At 41.2% G+C, this 24736-nt stretch overlaps 2 protein-coding genes across 4 annotated transcripts in view; one reads left to right on the plus strand and one right to left on the minus strand.

Moving 5' to 3' along the window:
* The window catches only part of bin3 (bridging integrator 3), a 59306-nt gene that overhangs the window by 3595 nt on the left and 30975 nt on the right, over positions 1 to 24736 (minus strand). For 2 of the 3 annotated variants that reach the window (XM_083904516.1, XM_083904515.1), the window contains exons 7-8: positions 20489 to 20630; positions 18064 to 18198 (exon numbers count right to left, since the gene is read on the minus strand). In XM_083904516.1, coding sequence (XP_083760642.1) covers positions 18064 to 18198; positions 20489 to 20630 — 277 coding nt within the window. Of the gene's footprint in view, positions 1 to 12318; positions 13422 to 18063; positions 18199 to 20488; positions 20631 to 24736 lie in introns of those variants that run through there. The other variant, XM_083904514.1, reaches the window with a different exon arrangement.
* On the plus strand, positions 717 to 10421 carry acsl2 (acyl-CoA synthetase long chain family member 2; the record flags this gene model as incomplete). The annotated part of the gene is made up of 18 exons (XM_083905083.1): positions 717 to 950; positions 1043 to 1157; positions 2688 to 2752; positions 2858 to 2959; positions 3281 to 3380; positions 4366 to 4544; positions 4638 to 4670; positions 4854 to 4905; positions 5059 to 5132; positions 5476 to 5553; positions 5634 to 5978; positions 7263 to 7431; positions 8161 to 8249; positions 8328 to 8444; positions 9653 to 9796; positions 9913 to 10014; positions 10118 to 10189; positions 10281 to 10421. 18 exons carry the CDS (start codon positions 717 to 719, stop codon positions 10419 to 10421), a joined length of 2211 nt encoding a protein of 736 aa, XP_083761209.1.

A 24736-nucleotide genomic window follows, 5' to 3' on the forward strand; every position in this document is an offset into this window, starting at 1 on the left:
TTTTACTGTTTAAGCGGCAGAGAAAGTGGGAATTGTTTTTATTATTTTTAATGTGTTTCTTTAAAAAGGAAATCCTCAATTGATGCGTGATTGAAAACTATAGCAGAATCAGCAATTTCATATAGTTCTGTTTATGTTAAAACGTTCAAACAGTGGAGTTTTAAAGTACTATTTTCCTGCCATTTTAAAGTCAACTTTTGTCCGAGCGCTGAGGCCACGCCTTTTTGACGTAGAGAATATCTTTTGACAACGTTTACTCGTTACCTTGTCTAGAACATATGGACCGAGTTTGAGGTGGCCAGCTCAAACGTGCTAGGACGAGTTCGTTCAAATGCATAGACTAGCCATCTTTTGTTTTTCCAAAATGGCCGACTCCTGGGTGGGCGGAGCTAATGGAAGTGCATTGGGAAAAAAATTGGAATCAGGAGAGCAACAAGTGTACTAAGTTTGGTTAAAAAATTGGAACAACTATGTGCGACTTAGACACGATAGATAAAATCTTAAATTTAGCATTTAACGCAATTTTGACCACTTGCTTCAATCTGACCACTTTTGTCTGACCATGACCTGACTTCTGGGGGCGCTATAGAGCCCTGGGGCTACAACTTTGTGGGCTTTTAAAAATCCATCTATACATTTTAGTCAAACTCAAATGAATGCATAATCATTTATGATCAAACTGTGATGTCATTTCCTCTTGTCTTTTCCTCTCAGTTATGCATTTTCAGGAGTGGCTCCTGTCACTTTGCTCCAGCTCCGGACACAAAGGCTCCGAGGACTTGTGGAGTCTTCTGCGATCTCTGCCTCCTCCTCTGTCCTCCCTGCTCCTCTCCACCTCCTCTCTCCTGGGTTTAGGAGTCGTCGCCTCGCTCACGGCGTACTGGTTGATGAGCCGGCCTCGACGCATGCTTCCTCCCTGTGACCTCCAGGCCCAGTCTGTGGCTGTGAACGTGAGCGGGATCGTCGTCGTCATCCTCAGAATGATCAGAGAGTTGTTTCCCCGGGTGTTTGGTGTGACCGTGGTGTGTGTTTTTTTTCGTAGGGAGATCCCAGCTGCAGGCGATCGGCTCTTCTGAAAGACGACACGCTGCTAGACTTTTACTTCGATGACACCAGGACGGTTTACGACATGTTCCAGAGAGGCCTCAGGATCTCAGGTGAGAAATCTCAGTTTAAAATGTGACCAAAGCTGATTTAGTAAGATTTGAAGCAACGGGTTGGTTTTTTATCAGCCTGGTTTCACGTGCGTATGAAAGCACTTTTCACAAATTCGTAAATTAGCCTTGAAGTTCAAAGTTTTTATGCTGAGGGAGCTGAAAAGTTGTCACCTCTAAAAGGATTAGAGGTGAGGGAAAACATCGATTCTTGAATGCATCTCGATGAATTGATTCACAAATGTCCAAATTCCAATTTAATTAAATGTTAAATAATGTAAAATATACAGTACGAAAAGGCGGAACTCGGACACTTAAAGGTACAATATGTAGTATTTATGGGTTTATATAACCCAAAATCCACTTTTTTATACATATTATGTGCTCCTGCATTGTCTAGTCGCTGTATAATAGTTTTTGTTTCATTTTCGTAGTGTTTCAAAAAGTCATGTTAAATAACATGACCGCGGACCGCAGTTGCGTAGCCACTGTTAGCAGCGAGACGCCATGTTTCTACAGGAGCCTGTAAGGACAAACGCGAGAGAACAAAACAAGCGTCTCTTTACTTGTAGCTGAAGTCCCGCCTCCTCTCTCTCCGCTTTGTCTGCTACGGCCGCGGTAGCTCCGCCCTCTCCCTCACCTCACGAACCTCATCTGCTGACACGGAGAAAGACGACGAGGACGACATTTAACCAGCTGCGGATACCGTAGCGCTCAGGGAAGGGAGGGGGTGAGCAGAGCAGCAGGTCTTTGTTGTAAATTTCAGCCTCTCCTCTAGATGGCACTATAAACTACTTATTTCCCCTTTAACTCGGAAAACATAACAAAAGAAGCATGGCGCCGAGATACAGTAGCGCTATTTCACTGACTGGGCCATCCCGAAACTTAACAACGAAACCAAAACAGACGTGAAAGCAGGTAGGACAGAAATAGCGCCACTATAAAAACACTCTAATGTCAAATGTGCTCCACACGGGCGCTAATGAAGCTAAGCTATTCCACATATTACACGTTTAAAGCACCATTAGGTTTAGTTTTTGTCTTAACTATGTGAAATACTGTGATTCAAGATGCTACTTCTTTCTTTCTGCAGTCGTAACTTTCCAGTTTACGCATTTAATATAGTTTAATAAATGATAAAGGAAATGAGTTAAACTCTCGTTTCTCATCACAAACGGTGGGTAAGTGGTGAGTGATCACACGGTGAGACAAAGACTGATCGATAGTGCACGAAGATGCTAATCTTGTAAGATACAAGTTTCATAATCGAAAGATTTCCCACGTCTACAAAGGAAGCGCATTTACATTTATGACTGAAAACACAAAGAAGTGGAATTCTGCTTCATCAGAACAAATTTGCTTCTCTTCTCCACCTGCACCTGCACTGTTGCTGGATACACATGAACTCTCCATCAGTCAGAGCCTGTTCTCAGATGAAGGATGCAGCATACGTATACATAATATAACCTAATAATAATAATAATAAAAACAGTTATCCTGCTGTGAACCTTTTGACCTCATGTGACCTTGCAGGAAACAGTCCGTGCCTTGGCTTCAGGAAACCTGGTCAGCCTTACCAGTGGATCTCCTACACTGAGGTCTGGCACTGTTTTATTTATTTATTTATTTATTTTTCCATCATCCAGTGACGGTGACATTGCTCCTGTGTAACCTGTGGTTATTGTTGTTTGTTTAAATCTCAGGTGAATGAGCGGGCGCAGGCGCTGGGCTCTGGTTTGCTGGCTAAAGGCTGTCAGCCCAACCCTGATCAGTTTGTTGCCATATTTGCACAGAACAGACCAGAGGTATGGAAGTTACTGTGTTACACTAAATGTGTTCCCCAAATAACTCTTACAACAGGGTGTTAAAGCCTGAGCTGGGGCCTCATTTATCCTCTTTAAAGTAAGATGTATGTGTTTAATCGGACGTGGACACTGTTGGTGATGTTGAATATTGAAGCACGTCTTCTGCTAAAGTCATTTTTAATAAACTAAGTGTCTTTTTAATTCACATATTTAATGTGGATCCTGATTTAAAGTTTCAAGTCTTCATTTCAAGTTGATAAGAATGAGCGAATAGTGAGTGAGTGTTAACAGTGCTGCTCTGTCTCCCTCTGCTGGTCACAGTGGATCATTACAGAATTGGCCTGCTACACTTACTCCATGGCGCTGGTTCCTCTGTATGAAACACTGGGGATGGAGGCCATGGTCCACATACTTGACCTGGGTGAGGAAAACCTTCATCATCTTTATTATTATTATTATTATTATTATTTAAAGGTGAAATTCACAGAAAAATGTAAATATGGGTTCGTCTGCCAGCCTGTATGTATATTTACACATATTGTTTATTACTTACACACAATAATAGAACTATATTATATTCTAGACTTCATTTATGTATGAATTAAGGTAGATACGTTACTTTTCTGTAATCTGTTAATCTCATGCTCGAGAGGGTATAGTAGTCATTAATAGTACTGCCAAAAACTATGGAAAACATGTTTAAATTATATTAAAAGTGTAAAAATGTAAATCTGCAAACTAGTGACTACAGTTGTTTGATTACAGTACAAATAAAAAAGCAACATAAAATGGCAAAATAAGTGTAACTGTTGAGTATATGTACTCACTTCTTTCCATAAATACTTTGTATAGTATTTACTTTAGTATAGTATAATTTAGTATAATAATATATTTAAGAAATGTAGCATTAATTACAGGAAATGGGTTGTCAACTTAAAAAAAAGAGTTTTAATGCACATTTAAAGGTGCCATATGTAAGAATGTGGCCAAAAACAGTTACTACAATCAAATTCAAAATACTGAGGTCTTTTAGGTTTCGTTTTCTGACCTAACTGGCAACCCGTGGTTGCTCGGCAGCTGAGACTCTACTGACTGCAATGATTGGTAGACGGCGGTAGGTGGCGCCACATGCCAAAACATGATTTCAAAACATAAACATGATTTGCAGTCTGCAAAATATATATATTTTTTATGCACATTTTTTTGTCTGTACTGTTGTTGTTGGTGAGTTCAGTTTGTTATATGAACATTATTCCTGAGTCTCTGTGACATATTAGGAGGATTTTTATGGCCAGTTGCTTTAGATTTATTACATAATGCACCTTTAAGCAGCATTTCTGAACTCTCTGAGAACAAAAAACGCGTCTGTGACACTTTGTTTCCCCCGTGCGACTAAACTCTTTCAGCTGAGATCTCTCTGGTGGTCTGCGACCGTGAGGAGAAGTCGGCGTGTCTGCTGGAGAACAAGGAGAAAGGCGTGACTCCGTCGCTCTCCTGCCTGGTTCTCTTCGACAGCTTCAGCGAGGCCTTCGCCGAGCGGGCCAAGGCCTGCGGGGTGGAGGTCCTGCAGCTGGAGCAGCTCATGGTGAATAACTGAATCACCGTGATGATGATGAAACGTCCTTTCATCCGTCTGTGCCGATGAAGTTAAACTGATTGTGATTTCTCTTCATCTTAGAACCTGGGAAGACAGAACCTCAAAGATCCTGTGGTGAGTTCCTCATCTCTCAACCCCTCCTCTAAATGCCGGGTTGCCCTTGGGCCCTTTTTTTTGGGTAGGGGTTTGTTCCTGCCTCATAAGCTGTAATTAACACTCACGTGTAAACAGTGTTTGAATGAAGAGTGGAGGAAACGCGGTGTCATGTTGTCCTTGTTTTATTGCTGCCTGCTGTAGCCGCCCCAGCCCCAGGATCTGGCCGTGGTCTGCTTCACCAGTGGAACCACAGGTATCGTCTGATCTCTCTCCCCTAATTATCCTCCGCTCACATCATTAGAGAAGTGTCCTTCAGTGCCCACTAACAACCGTCTCTCTTTATGGCACCACTGTAGTTTCCTTTGCTGTGCACAGCGCTGCCATAATGTCTTGTTTATTTATCCAGGGAAGCCCAAGGGAGCCATGATCACCCACGGCAACATCGCCTCCAACACTTCCTCTGTCATTAAGATCCTGGAGGTCTGTCTACACTTCCACCTCCTTGTCTAATTGAGAACAGCTTCCACTTCTTCTTCTTCTTCTTCCCTTGTGCGTCTCTAAAGCTGTCCCCTCTCCCCGCTGTGTCTAATGGTATGATTAATTGGCTGTTTGATTGCCCCTGTCGACGTCAGGTACTTTAACTAATTGCCCCCCCTGTTATAAAGACTCTGCTAAGCTAACTGCCGTCGACAAAGCCATGCAGCGTGTTTGATTGCCTGCGAGGCTTCGCCGCAACGCTTGAACTTTATCTCTCCCTCGGTGCCTTTGCCTCATTTTTATTTCCCCCCCATCGTTTCTTTTTTTTTTTCCTCCTTCCTCTCAGGGTTCGTTTGTGATCAAGCAAGATGACGTGTCGATCTCGTACCTGCCGCTTGCCCACATGTTCGAGAGGATGATTCAGGTGATTTATCGTCTCCTCGGATGTCGTCTTTTCTTTTTTTTTTTCCTTCAAGTGTGTAAATGTTCTTCTTCTTCTCTCAGGTTTCTTTGTTCTGCCACGGGGCCAGAATAGGATTCTACCAAGGCGACATTTCCCTCCTCATGGACGACATTAAAACTCTCAAACCTACGTTCTTCCCTGTTGTGCCCAGATTACTCAACCGCATATATGACAAGGTCAGCACGTCTAAATCTAAGAGGCCGTCGTTCCTGAGCGGGTCGCGTTATAAATTAGTGTCGTCTTGTTTTAAGATCCTGGGCTCGGTGACGTCTCCGCTGCGCCGCGCTTTGCTTCACTTCGCCGTGAGGAGGAAGCAGGCGGAGCTCCGGAGCGGCGTGGTACGCAACAACAGCGTGTGGGACAAGCTGGTGTTTAAGAAGATTCAGGTCAGTTGTTTGGATCTTCATTTTGAAATGATTTGCGCTGCTTAAATTACAAATTTAGATGCAGATTGCTCATCCTTCCTTGTTATAACTTGCTTTTTCCCCCCGTGCGGTGTCCGGCAACTGTTGTGTGATTGGTCGGAAATTCAGGAAAAGTGGAAAATGCCCACGTGAAGTATAAAATGTCCTGGCCAGAACAAATTTTGCCTTTTCAAACTAGGGCTGCAACGATTACTCGATGCACAGGGATCATTGTTCCACACGGACCGTTTTAGCAGACGCACATCTGGATTTCAGCTGGCGCGATGACGGAGAGTGAAACGGCTCGTAAAAAGGCAGAAAATGTCCAAAGTGTGGAAACATTTCACACTTAAACAAGAAGCCAACAAGGTGCAGTGTAACCACTGCAAAACGACAGCTGACATAACCGCAACAGCACGTCCTCAATGATTCAGCATCTGAGCCGAGAGCATCCAGTTGCTAACACTTCCGGTGCGCGCTAACGTAAACATCGATGTTAGCTGATTTAATGTAGCTTACTAGGGCTGTAGCTATCGAATATTTTTGTAATAATAAAAAAGTATTCTAACGATTATTCCTTGAGTAATCGGATTAAAAAATAATAATAATAATAATAATAATGTTGTGCTCTCGATTAATCAAAAAATAATTGGTCGAATACTTGATTACAAAAATATTCGATAGCTGCAGCCCTACTTCAAACCTTGAGAAAACAAACAAATTTCTCTGTTCGTGTAGAGTATGTTCAGGTCTTTACTACAAGAAAAGTCTTATTTTAGCTTAAACCGTAGCCTGGCTTCAAAATAACTAAGCAGCCAAAGCTCAGACTGGCACAGACGTGTTTCAGATACAGAGGTGGAACAAGAGCAAGGGTGACGCTCCAGTTGTTTTTAAGATATGATGCTCCTCTACGTTCCTGTCAGGATATTTTCTCCAATGCTCTGTAAACGCAGTAGTAGGCCCTCAGTCATCAAACAAACGTGAGCTTCCCTGCAGTTTGAGGAAGCTTTCTCGTCCAGATGGCGCCGACTTACTGAAGGTAACTGGCTTGAGATTATGCAGAGTCTTCTGGTACCAACACATGTACAACCCATCGCTCAAAGAATACAAGGACATAGAGAAGAGGGTTCGAAACGCACAACTATTCCAGGGGTTAGAGACAAATCTAAAAATTTAAAATTTACCTGAGAATTACCTGAGAAGGAACCACGACCTGACAGTTTCTGTGCTCGGTACATAAATGTTGCTCGTGTACCTGTGTTTCAGGCCATCATGGGAGGAAATCTGCGCTTTGTCCTGACCGCCTCAGCACCCATCTCCCCGACAGTGCTGTCCTTCCTCAGAGCCACTCTAGGCTGCCTGATATTTGAGGGTTACGGTCAGACGGAGTGCACGGCAGGCTGCACCTTCTCTCTGCCGGGAGACTTTACTGCAGGTATGGAAACACATGAGGTTCTTAACTCTTCTCTTTTTTTTTTTACTCGCTTGCTTACCCTTTTGTGCACTGTTTTTCTATCCAGGGACCCGTATTTTTAATTCTTTAACTCAAGAGATGGACTATAACTTACTTTTATGAATGTTATATGAACATATAATTGTAAATCTGAAGTGAAAGTTTGGAAAATTCAGCTCATTCTTTTTTGGGGGGGACACACAAAAGAAAACCTACCACGACCCATCTATCCCGCCCCAGACTTTTGGGAACTACAGGCTCCCTCTGTGTCCTGTAAATGATCAAAAACCCCTAAATATTACAGAAATGGTTCAGGCTGTAAAGAGAGAGACGTACGCCGTAAAGGCCGTGTGACCAGAATGTGAGTTCTTTTAGGATAAATGAGGAAAAAAAGACCGATTTCCATAGATACTCGAGGTTGTGCTGATTCTGCATATTCTTAAATAATTGGATTTGAGTTTATTGTTGTGAAAAGTTGGTGTGATTTCAAAGTTGATTTTTTTTTAAAGTCAAATTCGATACATTTTCTTGCATCTATGTACCACATTTACTTTTTTATCACTGCTGCCATACAGAGTTTTGTAACTTAGTGTCTTCAGATCAGCATGTGCGTCACACTCAAATGTTGTAAATGATAAAATAAATGCCAGGAAAGGAGAGTGTTTTCAGTGAATCTTATCTTGAAAAATAAGTTTTCTTTGTGTCTGCAAGGTCACGTCGGTTCTCCTTTACCTTGTGCCATGGTGAAGCTGGTCGACATCCCCGACATGAAATACTACGCTAAGAATGGAGAAGGAGAGGTGATAATAAATGCTAATAAATGCAAAATGAAACTGCAAACATTATCAAACAAACTGACACTTTCCCCCCTGCGTTAGATCTGCGTCCGTGGTCCCAGTGTGTTCAGAGGTTACCTGAAGGACCCGGAGCGAACAGCAGAGGCTTTGGACAGCGACGGCTGGCTGCACAGCGGAGACGTGGGCCAGTGGCTTCCGGTAAGATCAGGCATATGAACACTCGCCGATCACTTTATTAGGTACACCTGTTTAACGACTACGCAAATATTTGAATCGGCCGATCACAGGACAGACACTCGGTGTGTTTCTCCACATAGACGTGGTCGAGACGAGTCCAATGTGGGCATCGGAATGTGATTTGAGTGACTTAAGTGGTCCGAGTTTAACAGAAACTGCTAATTTTCTCGGATTTTCACACACAACCAACTCTGAAGTTTACAGAGAACGTCCAAAAAAACCCAGAAAATATGCAGAGATCAGCAGTTCTCTGGGTGAAAATGAGGACAGTGGTATGAAGTAGACCTGTTTACCGATTCGTAACATGCCGATAAGCAGAGGTCATTTAGTCTCTTCTGTAGTGAAATGAACATCATATTTTTCATACCCTTTTTTTTGCAGCAGATGTACAGTAGATTTTCCTTATTTTGCCAAATAAATAAACATTAAAAATATGTTGTAGTTGGGAGAGGGCGCTGCTGTACAAGTCAAGGACGTAAGCCAATATCAGCCAATTACTGAAAAAGTGCAGACAATATTGTGGATCCCTAGTTTGAAATGGAAAAAAAGGTTACTTATATATACTATATACATATATATATATATATATAACCACTCGTTGCAACCAAAGATTGTGAAGGACCATCTGTGAACATACAGCATGTTAATCCTTGAAGCAGACGGGCTACAGCAGTAAGTAGACCACACTGGATGTCTCATTTCAGCCAAACCGAGGCTTCATTTTACACAGAATTAACAAAACCTTTACTTTAGAGGATTTAACACAAATATTGCCTGGTCTTATGAGATTTCGATTTCTGGAATTTGGCCAAAAAAACAACACGAATGGATGAATCCTGCCTTGTTTCCAATCCAGTTGAGATGCTGGAGCCTCCTTAGTCTAATAAACCATCTTCTGATGGCTACATCGTACATGTTACAAAGCTCCAATCACCTCAGACTGGATTCTTGGACGACAACACTCAAAATAACCTTCATCATCATCAACAGATCTCAGTCCAATTAAGTAGCTTCAGCATCAGTGCGGACCAAAATCTCCTGAGAAACTTTCAACCTCGTTTAAATCAACGCCGCAAAGATCTACAGCCAAAGCGGGCTTGAAAGGTGAACCTAATAAAACGGCCCGCGAGCGTATAATCGAGTACATTTCTTGCGTCTCTTCCGCCCAGAACGGGAAGCTGCGCATCATCGACAGGAAGAAGCACATCTTCAAGCTGTCGCAGGGAGAATACATCGCGCCGGAGAAGATCGAGAACGTCTACATGCGCTCGTTCCCCGTGCTGCAGGCGTTTGTGCACGGAGACAGTTTACAGGTACAGGTTTTAAAATCATTCCCCATTCAGCTAATCTGTAATCTGCAAAGACAAAACATCAAACCCGAGGTGAATATTTGATCGTCTCTCTCTCTCTCTCTCTCTGGTGTCGCCAGTCTTATCTCATAGGCATAGTCGTGCCAGACGTCGAGGTGTTTGTTGGCTGGGCTAAAGAGCGGGGATTTGTGGGGTCTCACGAGGAGCTGTGCCAAAATCCTGTAAGCGGTATTTTTTATTTATTTATTTTAAATACACGTCATGCTGTGTGATGTCTTTGTTTGTTCATGTTGTTTGTTTTTTTTACAACCTGTCCTCCTACAGGATGTAAAGAAAGCAGTATTAGAGGACATGACGGTTGTGGGCAAAGAAGCGGGGCTGAAGTCCTTTGAACAAGTGAGTTAGTAACCTCTGTCGAAAGGTTTAAACCTCTCAGTTCTGGGGACGTTATTGTGACTTTTGTGTCCCTATCTCTTCCGCCCTCCAGGTGAAGGACCTTCACTTGCATCCCGAAACGTTCAGCGTGGCCAACGGCCTCCTCACGCCCACCCTGAAGAGCCGACGCACAGACATCCGCAAGTTCTTCCAGGAGCAGATAACGAGCATGTACAGCAAGACGGCCGTTTAATAAGACGCCAGGATTTAGTGAAGTCGACTTTAAAAAAAAAAAAAAAAAAAAAAAAAAAAAAAAAAGGGAAAAAAATAGTCTGAAGATGAACTTTTGGTGAGAAAAATGTAAATCTTAGACGTCATTGTACATGTGTAATGTATTAACTATTAAGTCACGCAATTTTAGTTTCATTCCAGAACATGATTTCACCTCGTCTTTAATCTAACACTGATTTTACTGCTCCAGAAACGATTGTGTAGTCGTTTTAGAGCAACCACGTAAGTTATGAGGAAGGAAAAACTGCACAGTCAGCGTTGATTTTATTCATCACAAGCATGGATTTTTTTATTTTTTTTTTATTATAAAGGGACTCGTGTTCTCGTGGGGCTGTAAATGTTGCACTAAAGTTGTAGGTTTGTGTACTTTCTGCATTCTGTCTTAACTGCTTCTGTTGAGCATGTAAATTTTGACCTGAGGTTTAACTAATGAGTTTCCAGCAGCTGTGAATTTTTTTTCCAATATTGACAAAAAAAGAAAGAAAATATCTGATTCCTGGAATGGAAAACTGAACACAAATAATAATAAAAAAAAGAGTAACTGATTAAACTTCTTACGACTCCTGCACAGACTCCGAAACTTAAAGCTGCAGTGTGTAACTTTAGGTACATTTCTCATGTCATGGACACGTTTTTGAAAATTGTCAGTCTTGTTAGCAACATGACTCGAAAAGTCACGGACGGATTTGGATTAAATTTTCAGGAAATGTCCGAAATGGGACCAGGAACAAATGATTAAATTTTGGGCACGATCTGTAGACGCCATCACTGGTTACGCTCACTGTGAACTTGGCGAACTCTCAACAGGACGGTAATCGCGCAGATGTGCGTGGCTTTCAAATGAAGAATATGAGACCGAGTCGACTCGGGCGTTGACTGTGATATTCCGAGCGCGTTGACGTTTCGTTAAACGACTAAAATTGAGTCACGGAAGTCGGGAATCGCGCGGGAATCCATGAACCATGGATCTAGAGAAGGCACAAACTGCCACCAGGTCCACCGTGTCAACACCCACGCTTTCTTTTGCGAGGTTGGCTTCCTCTTTCACCCTTTAGGGGTCGCCACAGCAGATAGTCTTACCCCAAATACCTTGTGTCTTCGTTCCCAACCTTCTGTGGTTGAAGATTTACCTACATGGTTAGTGTAGTGGTTAGCGCACGTACCTTTGCAGTGAGAAGACCTGGTTTCGAGACCCGCTTGGGACAAAAGCTTCTCTGGAGTTTTTGTATTTCCTCCCACAGTCTAAAAACATGCATGTTTGGTTATTTTAGGTACATTTGACACTGTAAATTGACCCTGTCCGAAGTATTTTGCCATACATCAGCTGGGATAAAGTAGTAAAAGATGGATATACACTACCGTTCAAAAGTTTGGTGTCACCTCGACAATTTTTTTGTGTGTTTTCCATTAATAGTCACACTTTTATTCATCCAATAGCCTTCTAACGCGATTAGCAAACACAACGCACCATTAGAACACTGGGAATGAGCCTCTATACACCTATGAACATATTCCATTAAAAACCAGACGTTTGCAGCTAGAATAGTCATTTACCACTACAACATTGAAAAAAAGTGCTTTTCCTTCAAAAATAATAACATTTCTAAGTGACCCCAAACTCTGGAACATTAGTGTAAATCTGATGCAGAGGTAACGACGTCGACTTCCTGTCGTCACTGTTCCATTTATTTCCTGCGATAACATCATAAAACATGACTCTTTTCGTAGCATTAAAACATTTAAAAAACCTAAGTCAAACAAACGCTAGTGTTACCGTTCACAAAGTTTGTAACAAATAAAAATCAACTTTTCCTTCAATTATCCATGCATTATTTAGAAAAAAAAAACAAACCCTTCATTAATACATGTTATTATAACACTTTGCATGTTACAAGATATAAAAAAAAAACAAGGAAAAACGATTTCATTCAATCGTTTTAAAAACGGCGATTGTCAAAGAATAAATAAAAACGTTACTATGACACGATGGGGAACTATCTGTGTGTGTGTGTGTGTGTATGACTGTGTTATTCCATGATATTATACTTTGATTTGGTCTAAAGAATAAAGAGAAACCAGGATGGTGCACAGATGAACTGAAGCACCAACAATGGAACAAAGGATGGAAGGTTTGAATGGCAGGAAAAAAGAGTGGAGCGTGTCATGATCATGGTTCGCCACTGGAGGGAGCACCAGACTTTGTTTTTGGACAGTGATTTGACTTCTTCCCTCTGCAGCTCTGGAGAGAGCCTCGATCTTTGACCGCAGCCGTCACAATTGCACTTCATAAGTTTAGGGTTCATGTGTTAGGACCACAGATGAAGGCACAGGAGACACTTCCGTTATCCTTACACGGAGTGGCACGGGTGAGGGGGGGGGGGGGTGTTCGACCCTAGTAGATGACCAGCAAAGGTCAAAATAGAGATATAATTTGTTTTCTTTTTTAACTTACATAACATTCAGTGTGTGATTTTTAAAGCAGATGCTAGATAACAAAGATAAGGAAAGACGACGAGACGTGACCCTGTGAGTTAGTTCAGACAAAAGATTGGCTTGGAACGACTGATGGCTTAGTTAGTTAGTTAGTTAGTGCGGCATTGCTTTGTGGGGAGAACGAAACGAGGGAGTGTAGTGCAAGATAATGATGATGATGATGATGAGGTCACAAACTGATAATCAGGTTAAGGCCACCGCTGTCCGTCTGAAACTGCGAGGACGAGCCCCTAAAAAAAAAAAAGGGGTGCAGTCCATTCAGAGAAGCATGAAACGAGCCCATCCCGGTTATGTTTTTGGCTGCTTCCCCTCCCCTCAGCCCTCAGTCGTCGGCGACAATGGAGAGAGCGCGCAGCTCACTGAGCTTGGCCTCCGTCTCCCTCTCCCTCTGCTCGTCGGTCAGACCCGCCTGGTCGATTTGGTCCGTTAACTCGCTGAAGATCTTGTACATTTCGGTGAAATAGACCACCTGAGGGGCAGGAGGAGGAGGAGGAGGAGGAGGAGGAGGAGGAGGAGGTAGGGACACAAGGGGCAGGAGGAGGAGGGGGAGAAAAATGTGTCAAATCCAAAGACTTTTCTGAAGATGCTTTTCAGGCAAAAAGGAGAAAAAAAAATTCTGCTGCACTCGTCTTCTAACTTTGATTTTTACTTCCAAGCCTTTTCAACCTCACCAGTTAGAAATGATTTTAGGAGGGGAAACAACGCCGATAAAAGCCACAAAAGTGACCCCTGCTTTTCTCTAGAGTGTTTCGCTGAAAGCTTACTTTTTTTTTTCTTTCTTTTTTGGTGACACTTCTCCCACCTCTGCTTCTTCAACCCTTAAGTTCATGTGAGTCAGGCTTCCCCCCGGAGAGTCGCTCTGATGATTAATAGACTTTAATCACATTACAAGACACCAGACGTGTAGGCAGAGAAGGACAGTGGACGGGGGGAATAATACGAAAAAAAAAAAAAAAATCCCCTAATCGCTCACACCTCACTATTTATATCTCAATATTTATTCATGCAGCAACAGCATGTGATGCCACGCACTTAGGGGGAACGTCGATGACCTTTCTGAAAGTGAACGCGTCTCGTTATTATGGGGGTAAAACGCAAGACCAACTATTCAAATAAGGGCGGGAATCACATTGATACGATGATCAATATATTGTAGGACAATCGTACATCGATACATCACGTGATCTGTAAGTTAAAAGAGCACAAGTTCTCGGTTTATTCACAACGTAAAGAACAAAGAACATAAAGTCTATGTATTGTACGTGGATGGAGCAGCAATCGTCAACTATTTTGATAATCGGTTTGAAGCTTTTTTCATGATTAAAACAAGACTTCTGACTGATTTAGCTTCTTAAATGTGAATATTTTCTTTGTTTCTTTGCTCCACATAAGAAGGAAATCATTAAAACTGCATCATTTTTGGTTTTTGGACAAAACAAGTCATTCGAGAACATCGTCATTTCCACGTTTTTTAACATTTCCCGACATTTACGGACCAAACGATTCATCGATTAATAGAGAAAATAATAATAAATAATCATTAGTTCCATCTCTAAGCTCCTTACTAAGCTTTCTCCACCATTTATCCCTCTGTAAACTCTTCTAGAACGTATGTTTTATGTCAGATGTGAGGAGTGCCAGGTCACGGCAGAGAATAAAGGTCAAATCTTTGTGTGTATATCTTGTATAAAAACATCACCCTCTCACTCAGTACGGTCAGATTTGACAGTGTCAGGAGGAAGGGGGGAAAAGGGTCAAGTTTTTAAACAACCTTTTAAGCGCTCGATCTCACAGACCTCTGGCGTGTGTTTACGCGCACATTTGCCACCTAAACCGCACGAGTGGGACAATAAGTGCTGGGTCTCTGTCGTCTGCGGGGGTAAAGCAGATATACATATATGTATATATCGGAAACGGTTGATAATGTACACCAGATCGGTGTCTGGGTGACTTCTGAGGCAAAGACGACTACTGCTGCAATTAGCTGAGTCACCGCAGGGAGTAAACAAAGCCTCACACACACACACACAACACACACACACACACACAACTGTGACCACCTACAATTCAAAAAAAAAAGAAAAAAGAAAGGAAGCCTGAGCCTTTCATTTGCATGACTTCCATCCACGCCTCTTAACATACCATAGTCCCAGCTGATTAATATTTATACAGAGAGGCTGCACTCTGACCTGTGGACGTACAACGCCAATGAATAATGTAAAGTTTGACTGGAGAAGTTTTCCAAACGCCGTTTTTCAGAAGAGACAAAGGGAATAAATCGGAGAAATGAGTGAAAAGACAATGTCACGATTCACAAACATCTGCACAGGTTGGAACGGGGGTCAGAGCCGCGTCCCCGCTGACAGTTTGCTGGACACAACTCGTGGCGGTCGAGATGAAGCCCGGACAACAAAGGCAGCCTTTGTGACTTCTGCTGCCGCCACTGGGATACGAGCAGCAGCAGCTGGGAGGGAGAAGGGAGTGGAGGATGAAACCGCAAGCAGAGCTGGGGATGAGGTCCACTGCTCCTCTGACCACCCACACGTGGCTGTCAGTGTGTGTGTGTGTGTGTGTGTGTGTGTGTGGACACATGCTAACTGATTGGGGTTGAAGTGATATTGTCAATTTCACAATATCGGGAAAAAGCGGGGGAAATAGAACCCGGGGTCACTGCATTGGCCTTTTGCCGATCCAAGTATCTTGATACCGTTTTGGACCCCGTGACAAATATCAGTTTCAATTTCAGCCTCAGTGGAGAAAAAGCGAGGAGGGAGCGAGAACTACAGAGACCAGCATCCTTTGCGCCGACACTGTTAAGCGTTAGTGGAAACAGATGAAAAAGTATGGATGTAGGAGAGGCCAGAGAGAGAGAGAGAGAGAGAGAGATTTTTGCAGTTGTGGCGACGCCAGCAAATGATAATGTAGAAGCATTTTTTTTTTTATCATGTGAAGAAATGAGAAAAGAGAAAATGTCGTTAGCTCTTCTGCAAAAGAAATGAACAAATCAAATGTGGACTTTGGAAACACAGAGTCGTGTGGAAGCCCATTTATGCCCCATAAAAAAGAGGTAAAACTTAGCCCTCAGAGTAAGTCGGAATTATGAGATAAAAAGTTAATATTATGATAAAAAGTTAAAATTATAAGATAAAAAGTCAAAATTATGACATAACAATTAAAAATGATGAGACCATAAATTAAAATTATTAAATAAGATGTCGAAATTATGAGATTACTTCAAAATTATGAGATCATAAGTCGAAATTATTAAATAAAATGTTGAAATTATGAGATGAAAAGTAAAAATTATGAGATAAAATCATAATTATGTGATAAAGTCGAAATTGAGATAAAAAGTCATATTTATGAGATAAAAAGTCGAAATTATTAGATAAAAACGTTGAGTATGAGATAAAAAGTCAAAATTACGAGATAAAAAGTCAAAATTACGAGATAAAATCATAATTATGAGATTTTTTTATGAGAAATTATGCGATAAGACAAAATAATCATCTTTTTATCTCAAAATTCCGACTTACATTGAGGATATTTTTTATTATCGAGGTTGTTTTTCACTTTTTCTTTCTTAGCCCTCATTTGTATTTTGCTCCACCTCTTTTTACTTTATATGTTGAATAAAAATAATTACAGCAGCCAAATGACACATGTGACTACAGGCCTGTATGTGCTGTTCTCGTGAAGCACAGCGGAGGAAATCTGATCAGACGGACGGAAATTGCATTAGTGTACTGCTGATTTCAATGGAAAAAAAATAAAAATAATTCATTCATAAATGATTTGCCGCATTATATTTACCACTCTTCTACATTTACCTTTTCTGAGTATTCCAAATGATGTTTATATGACTTTAAACAGTAGTTGATTTTTAGCCCCTGGTACATCAATATTATCCTAACATGACATTAACTTCTGATTTGACCTCTTCTCAGGTTTGTTCAGAATTTTACATTTTTACATTTTTACATTATTATCATCTGGCCCTACGTTTTTTTCTCCCCTGCTCTAAGGGAATGAATATATAGACACAAATCTACATCCATTTTCTATAGAGGACAAGCAAAGAGTCAGGAGGGTTAGTAAACACGCTGGAGCTGAAGAATTAAATAAATCCTGTCCCAGTCTAACTCTATTAATAGCCTCCCTCCCTAGAAAAAGACAAAAGCTGAGGTTACACATCGTCTTGAGCAACTTCCCCAGCTTTAACGATCAAAACACTGCCGTAAATATTGTCTCGTGGACTTTTGTCGTGACGCAATCGTGAGATTTTGATGCCTTTATATACTTAGAAGTTATATTCATACACGTTGTCTTGACACACACACACACACCAACACACACACACACAGTATATATCATCAGGTCAATTTGGGGTTCAGTATTTTTGCCCTTCGACATGAAGACTGCAGGAGCCGGGGATCAAACCGCTGACCCTGTGATTAATGGATGACCTACAATAGCTGGTGAGCCGCGGCCGCCCACAAACGTGTAATGTGTGAATGCGCATTCATCCGGCTGACTAAATAAATAAAGAAATAAAGAAAGAAAGATCATGTAGATGGAATGAAACGGAAACAGCGAGTAACTGTGAACTCTTTCAACGTACAAACGCAGTGTGTGACCTCTCTGAGGTCACATTTTCTGTTGGTTAGAGTCGAGGGCTCATTTTTGCCAAATTGTCAAAAGTTCAAAGTACTTCACAGAAATCCATAATTGTCATTAGGGGCTGGGCTAATCTTGTTTGCTAATTAGGAGTATTCCAGTGGCCGTCCCGAGGAGGAAATGACATGTCCAGACAGGAGTGGGGTGGGGGACACGGTGGCGCTAACGTGAAGACACCCAGCTGCTTTAAGAGAAAGCTTCAGGTTATGGAGGAAGACAGTGGAGCCACACAGATGACCACGTCCTCCACTAAACACAGTAGTGTGGGCCGTCGTTGAGGGGGTTAATCGCATTAGGACGACATGGACGGAGACAGACGGCCAGGATTACACTTCCTTAGATCTAACAGACACGCTATCCGCAGGTTCTGAAAGCGTGCGCGCGTGTGTGTGTGTGTGTGTGTGTGTTGACTAACCTGAGAGGATTCAACTAACCTGTGCGCGTATGAGCGCTTCAAAGCTGGGCTGGAAGTAATCAATGCGGCTGTGGTAGAACTTGGGCATCTCGTCCAGCAGCTGCTTGTTCTTGGCTTCAAAGTCTTCCCTCACAGGTCGGAGCTCCTCTCTGGCCTGAGAGAAAGAAGAGAAACGGGACAACGTAAAAACACTTATTTCACGTGATCATTTACATGATAGTAGTGTGTGTGTGTGTGTGTGTGTGTGAATCTTTTAAAAATAGAAACGGTGAAATTGTGATGATTAACAGCCTTCAGGATGTCGTGTCGCCTGGCAACATTCCCGGACTTCACAGGAAACGATTTGTTTTATGTCAAAAACCGATGCAAAGGCGGCGGCGGCTATATAAAACGGCTACATTAGCGCTAGCAAAGACGGACGGCTGCGGCACATCGGAGTACGACAGAAAACGCCAAAAAGTGGAAGTGGATTCTGATGTTCAGCAGTTTTATATCACAAACTCCAGTATCTACCGTCTGATGCAGACCTTTTAAACTACGACGCCGACATCATTCTCCAACTGTGTCACAAATGTTCTTCTCCCACAAAGACGAAATAAAAACAGCCCACGACATGACTCAGCTAAAAACGCTGTGGCTGATTTTTATTTACATTTTTACAGTCCGTGCAGAGACGTTACGCACTTTAACTTAAGATTTATTTCTCATTTTCTTTTTTAAATCAATGTCAGCTGATAATTTATGTACAGTACTGTTGTTGTTTTTTGTTTTTTTTTATGTCTGCCAAATTCTATGACCTTTTGGCATTCGGATTGGAATGAAGCGACTGAGAAGAGTTGGACTTGAATACATTAACAAACTGTCAATGAGTTTAACTCGTACAGCATGTGTACGTAATGTTCCAGAATAAACCTGGTGTGATAATAGACCGCAGATATTTGTCGACATGATATCGTTGCACAAATACGGGGTTTTTTAGCAGTTCATTATGGTTCCGCTCCAGGTTTTACGAGAGTCCGGGTCATGCTGTTCTTCCAGTGTAAGCGTAGGTCAAACTAAGTACTTGACACTTTAACCTATGGAAGCTGATTTTGCCTGTGTTATTTTAAAACTGCATACATGTTTCCCGTATGTATTTACTTATTTCATTTTACTTAAATGTAATCTCTTCATTTGACATTATTATTTATTTAATGACCTGTTTTAGGTTTAGTTTTACATGATATTTTACATTACGGAGTGGATGGATGTCGGTGTGATGTTTATTTGAGTTTAACAATTTTGTCTATCATTTGTTATTTAACTGTGACTGTTATTTTTTTATTTTCTTCTTCGGATGAAAAGCAGCCAAACATATTGGCCAGAAAAATTGGCTGCACTGATTTCTAAAGTCTGGCATCAGCTACAGAAACCCCCCCCCACCCCTCCCCTCGTCATCGTCAGTCCACCTCTATCATTTACACTACACGTTGAGGTGCAGCGGGGTTTACAGACAACACAGAGAAACAACTTCAACACCAGAGTCATCACAAGTGTCCTTTTTTCTTATTGTTTAGAAAATGTATTTTGCCTAATTCCCACGGAAAAGCAGTGGAAAAAAAAGGCTAGAATCACGAGCACAGTGAGGAGGAGTGGGTGATGTGGGCAGACTTGGCTGTGAGTGGACTCCAGCACCACTGATGTGTGTGTGAATGTATTAGTGGGTAGTCTACTGTAGGCACGGAGTTATGGAATACACAATGAATATGTGAGAGGGTGAATATTTTTGTTTTATTAAAGGGAGGTGCTGTATTGAAGCTGCAGCATATTGTGTTTACCTCCTGCATACACAGATATTTTTATTTTTTTATTTTTTTCAACTTCCCGACCACTTTAAATGACATTCACGTGTTATAGTTGGGATCATTTCTTTAAGTGCGCCGGGATTCAAAAGGGCAGAGATGCAGGGGCCTCTTCAAGGCTTTGTTCCCCTGACAGTGCTTTCCTCAGTGTGTGTGGGTGGCTCGCCATGTGAGGATGTGTTAGAGGCAATAGAATAGGCAACACACACACACTGCTGCTGCTGCTGCTGCGCTATCTGTGAATGTGTGCGCTTCTGTAGTGGCCTCATGGTGTGTGTGCGTATGTGTGTTTACAATTCTCAATTACGTGCCTGTAGATGTGCAGCACTGCCTTTTTTGAAAAGGCACTACTTGAGAGCCTGCTAGCTTGCGTGGGTGACGGAGCGCACATGTACAGTATGCATGTGCTCAACTATTTTTGTTCATATCCAGTCAGCATTTGTCTTTTTTTTTTTTTTTTCTCCACTTATTCGGCTCAATTCACAACCCGTGCAAACATGTAAGAGCAAGTGAACTTTGCTCCTCTGCAGATAGAGGGAGCTTTGGAGTGGACCGAACACGTGCAGCCATGCGAGCATTTGGTAAAAAAAAAAACACAGTTACCTGGTGTAGTTTGACCATGGCGGGTCCGGTTTTTTCTTTCTCTTCGTACTTCTCCACCTTGGCCTGCAGCCGCTTGTAATCCTGCAGAGCTTGTTCCCGACGTTTCACCGCCATGTTGAGGCTGGGGAAGACGCCGCCGTACCTGCAAGACAGGTGCACGCATCCTTTAATGTCCTCTGCTCAGACACAAGAAACACACATAATTCATGCAAGCACAAATTGCGCAGACACTCATGAATGAGCTAATTGCTTTAAACTGACAGATATTATTGCAAAAGCAAACCCATTTGCAATATAATTTTGTTATATACACATATATATATATATATATATATATATATATATATATATATATATATATATATATATATATCTCCATCCATTTTCCACCGCTTATCCGGGGCCGGGTCGCGGTGGAAATATATATATATATATATACACAGCTTAATTTCAAAGTCAAAATCTGGATGTTTTATTGGCAAGTAGACATTAACATACAAGGACTTATCTGACAATATTTACTGTCTAACTGCATACTTCTCATAACTCCAACACCAGAAATAGATAGATAGATAGATAGATAGATAGATAGATAGATAGATAGATAGATAGATAGATAGATAGATAGATAGATAGATAGATAGATAGATAGATAGATAGATAGATAGATAGATAGATAGAGTATATAAACTAAGGTAATTAGTGCTTATATAAAATTATATTGTAAAACTACTAAAACTACTTTTCTCTCCCCCATTTTTCCTTTCACCACAACCGGGCGAGGCAGATGCTCATTACCGTAACTCCTAGACTGTTTGAGATATATAGGAAATTCCAAAACTACACATACACTTGTCATTACGGTAGCCCTCAGGACTTCAGCGGAACCAACCAACCAATCACAGACAAGATTCCGTAATTCCTAAATGGTTGGATAACATTTTTTGACAATTCTACAGCCATAAAATCAACATAAATCCAGACTCATTATCACAATGGTTATAAGAGGGTTAAGATAAAACAAGATAATTATTTATTGGCCATTTGCACAGACAATTGTCTCGCACCACCATTCTGACGGTCGAACAAGACATATCTGAAAATAAATGTCTTAATTGGCAATAAATCAAAACTGAAACAATTACTACAAAAGCTCTGACTGTGTTAAATAAATACATATACAAACAAAGAAAATTCTCATTATAAAGAAAAGATATTATATATTTCCTCGTTGAAAACATTTTGATTTGAAAACAAATAATTGTTCCGTGAGTGCTCAAATGTTTAGGAGAAAATATCCGAGACATTAAAATAGCTGAAATCATTAAAGTGGCAGTTCCTATGAACGTCGTAGACATGCTTTCTGCACTGCATTCCATCTTAATAGAAGTCATTATGAATTAATAAAATCCTTCTCTTCAACGTTTCACTGTAGAGGTGCTCTCAAACCCCAGAGGACAGCTCTGCATTAAGCTTCCTCTAATCTATTATCTAATTATTGTAGTTCAAAATGGCATGAAACAATTCATTTTGTGACAATTATCATATTCCAAATGAAAATATATTCTTGCGTCGAGAATCCAAGTCTTCAGCACTAAAAATAGGAAAAAACCCTCATCTGTAACTTAGCAACAGGAGTCTGAGCTTCATCCTGGGACTTGTTGCATTGGTTTTGAGGCTGCATTTAATGGGAAGCAAGGATTCTGTAATACAGTAAATATTCAACCTAGCAATGTTGAATACCTTTTTTTAATTTAAATTAACACACTTGGATGAGTGATAACGACAATACTGGAAGATTAAAGTATCCTCAGATGTACGCTGCATTATTACATCGTGTGCAGCTAACGGCAAGCATTATTTCTTTAAATTAGTGACGTTGATTTTTTTTAAAAAGACAACACATACACATCTAGCAAAAATGACTCAGAGAGAGGGAACTTCAGAGATGGTTTCCCACAGTGTAAAATTGTCTCACAAGGTTAAAAACCGCTTTAAAAGAATACTGTATCCAGATTCATTAATATTTTTAGTTGCACTATAATCTACATTCCCCCAGAAAACTCCATCAAAATCCATCCTTTACTTTTTGAGTTATGCCGCTAAACCAGGAATGAGCCAGAATAATACTCAGCTTCAGTCTGACACTGTTTTAAAACACTTGAATTAGATATCAGACAAGGAGAAAAACCCGTTCACGTTTCACATACATGCCTCACTAAGCACAGACTATAAAAATGTTTTTTATAAGAGCAGAATATTGTTATACATTTTGGCACCGTGTGATTTTGAAATGGCTAATGAATGCATCAGCATACAAATGCGTTGTTAACAGCTTCTGCATGTACCTGTGACTCCTAGGCTGCAGGATCCAGATCCAGTTGCTAGGGTAAACACTAATATTGGAATTTTTTTTTGCAACAACTCATGCTACTGCTTATATAAATTACAAAAAAAAAAACTACTAAAACTAAAACAACTTTTCTCTCCCCGATTTTCCTTTCACCACAACCGGGCGAGGCAGATGCTGCACATCTTTGGGTCTGGTTGTGTCAGAGGTTTCTTACTTTCAATCGACTGATGCCTAGTGATTGCTCACTATGTGAACCACTATATAAATCAAATCAATATTTCTGTAAGGCTGGGGGCGATATGGCTAATAAGTAATATCGCGTTATTTTTAGGCCATATCCTGATATACGAGAACTATAGGGATACAAAGTTGCACACAGGTTGTTTCTCTGGACTCATCGAAACTTTTCCTTTGAGATGTTTGTGCTTTTCAAATGACAATACACTGTAATTACACTTATTACCTTTCATTTCAGATAACACCGGATCTATTTATTTGGCCCTTTTAATGCTAGATGAAGGGTATTAAAGTGAAATTGCCTACAAATATGGCCAAGAATTCTGCTGCAACACAAATAATTAGGCTTAAAATTAATTATAAAGTGACTTTTTTCAATATCATTTTGTCAATTCCAATGTTTTATTTATCCAGCATTATATTGCCATGCCCCTATTGTAAGGTCTTACTATGTAAAGTGCCTGGAGTTAATGCTGTCATTTGGCACTATACTATACAAACAGACTGATATTGATAGATGATCATAGTGGTTAAATATTTTTAGGCTGCTCACAAACTAACAAACTAACAGACATGTGGAGGTAGTAAATAATACCAGCGACTGTCAAGGGAAAGTGAAACAGCAGAGAGCAAAATCTCAACAGCAATTAACACGTTATCAGCATCGCAGACAAAGCACGACCGCACATTCATTTCGGTCCTTTCCAACATGTAAACACAAACTAGTGACAAGTGTTTTTTCAAAAGCAGGCCACAGAGTGATTCACACAGGTTTGTGCTACACACGAGGAGTCGGAGTCATAAAAAAAAAACCTGTTGTAATGAGAAGAGATGCAGCTTTTTTTTGAATGACTCATTTAAAGCATTTTATCAAGTGTGGAGGCACACGCACACACGCACACACACACACTACTACGATAGTTTATTATGCGTGTCTCAGCCTATAGCGTTATTAGCCATAAAACAAATGTGTGGGTTTCCTGGTTTACGTTGCTCTCCGTGCCAACACCGTGGCCCTGCTCTTTGCAGCACATGAGGAAACCACTGAGAAACCGGACTGTGAAATTATACTAGAGAGCAGGAGCAGGAGCAGGAGCAGGGAGCTCAAAGTGACGCGAAACTGAGGCGCAGTCTGAGACAAGCGGGGATTGTTTCCGACAGGAAGTTGAGCAAGGAGTGGTCTTGCAGCATTTTGAGTGACATCACAGAGCTCAGCTCAGCCCAGCCCAGCCCAGCCGGCCCACGCTCTACCACTATTTATAAAATACCACTTTGGCCCAGTTCGTGGCAGGGGTGGATGCCGATCCTCAAGTCTACTATCTGCTCCAGTGTACACATGCTTGAAGTGCCAAGGGATTACGCAACCGACCGCTGAGACATGACTGCTCTTAAAACACAAGTCATACTGAATGATGACAACAGCAACTTCACAGAGTTCACAATCGACAATTACTCTCACCTGCCCTTAAATTATGTAATTCTCCTCATGACACACCATGATGCCATGTGGCCTCGAATGTGGGTCAACACACCGTGAGACACAATGACAGTTGTTCGTTAACTCATTCCTGTAGTTTCCACGCTGGACGCCGATGTCTCCCTGTTACATTAAGATGTTACAGTGACTCAGCTGAGTCAACAACTCCCACACGAGTATA

Source organism: Microchirus variegatus (genome assembly GCF_963457635.1).
Source record: "Microchirus variegatus genome assembly, chromosome: 18".
NCBI lineage: Eukaryota > Metazoa > Chordata > Actinopteri > Pleuronectiformes > Soleidae > Microchirus > Microchirus variegatus.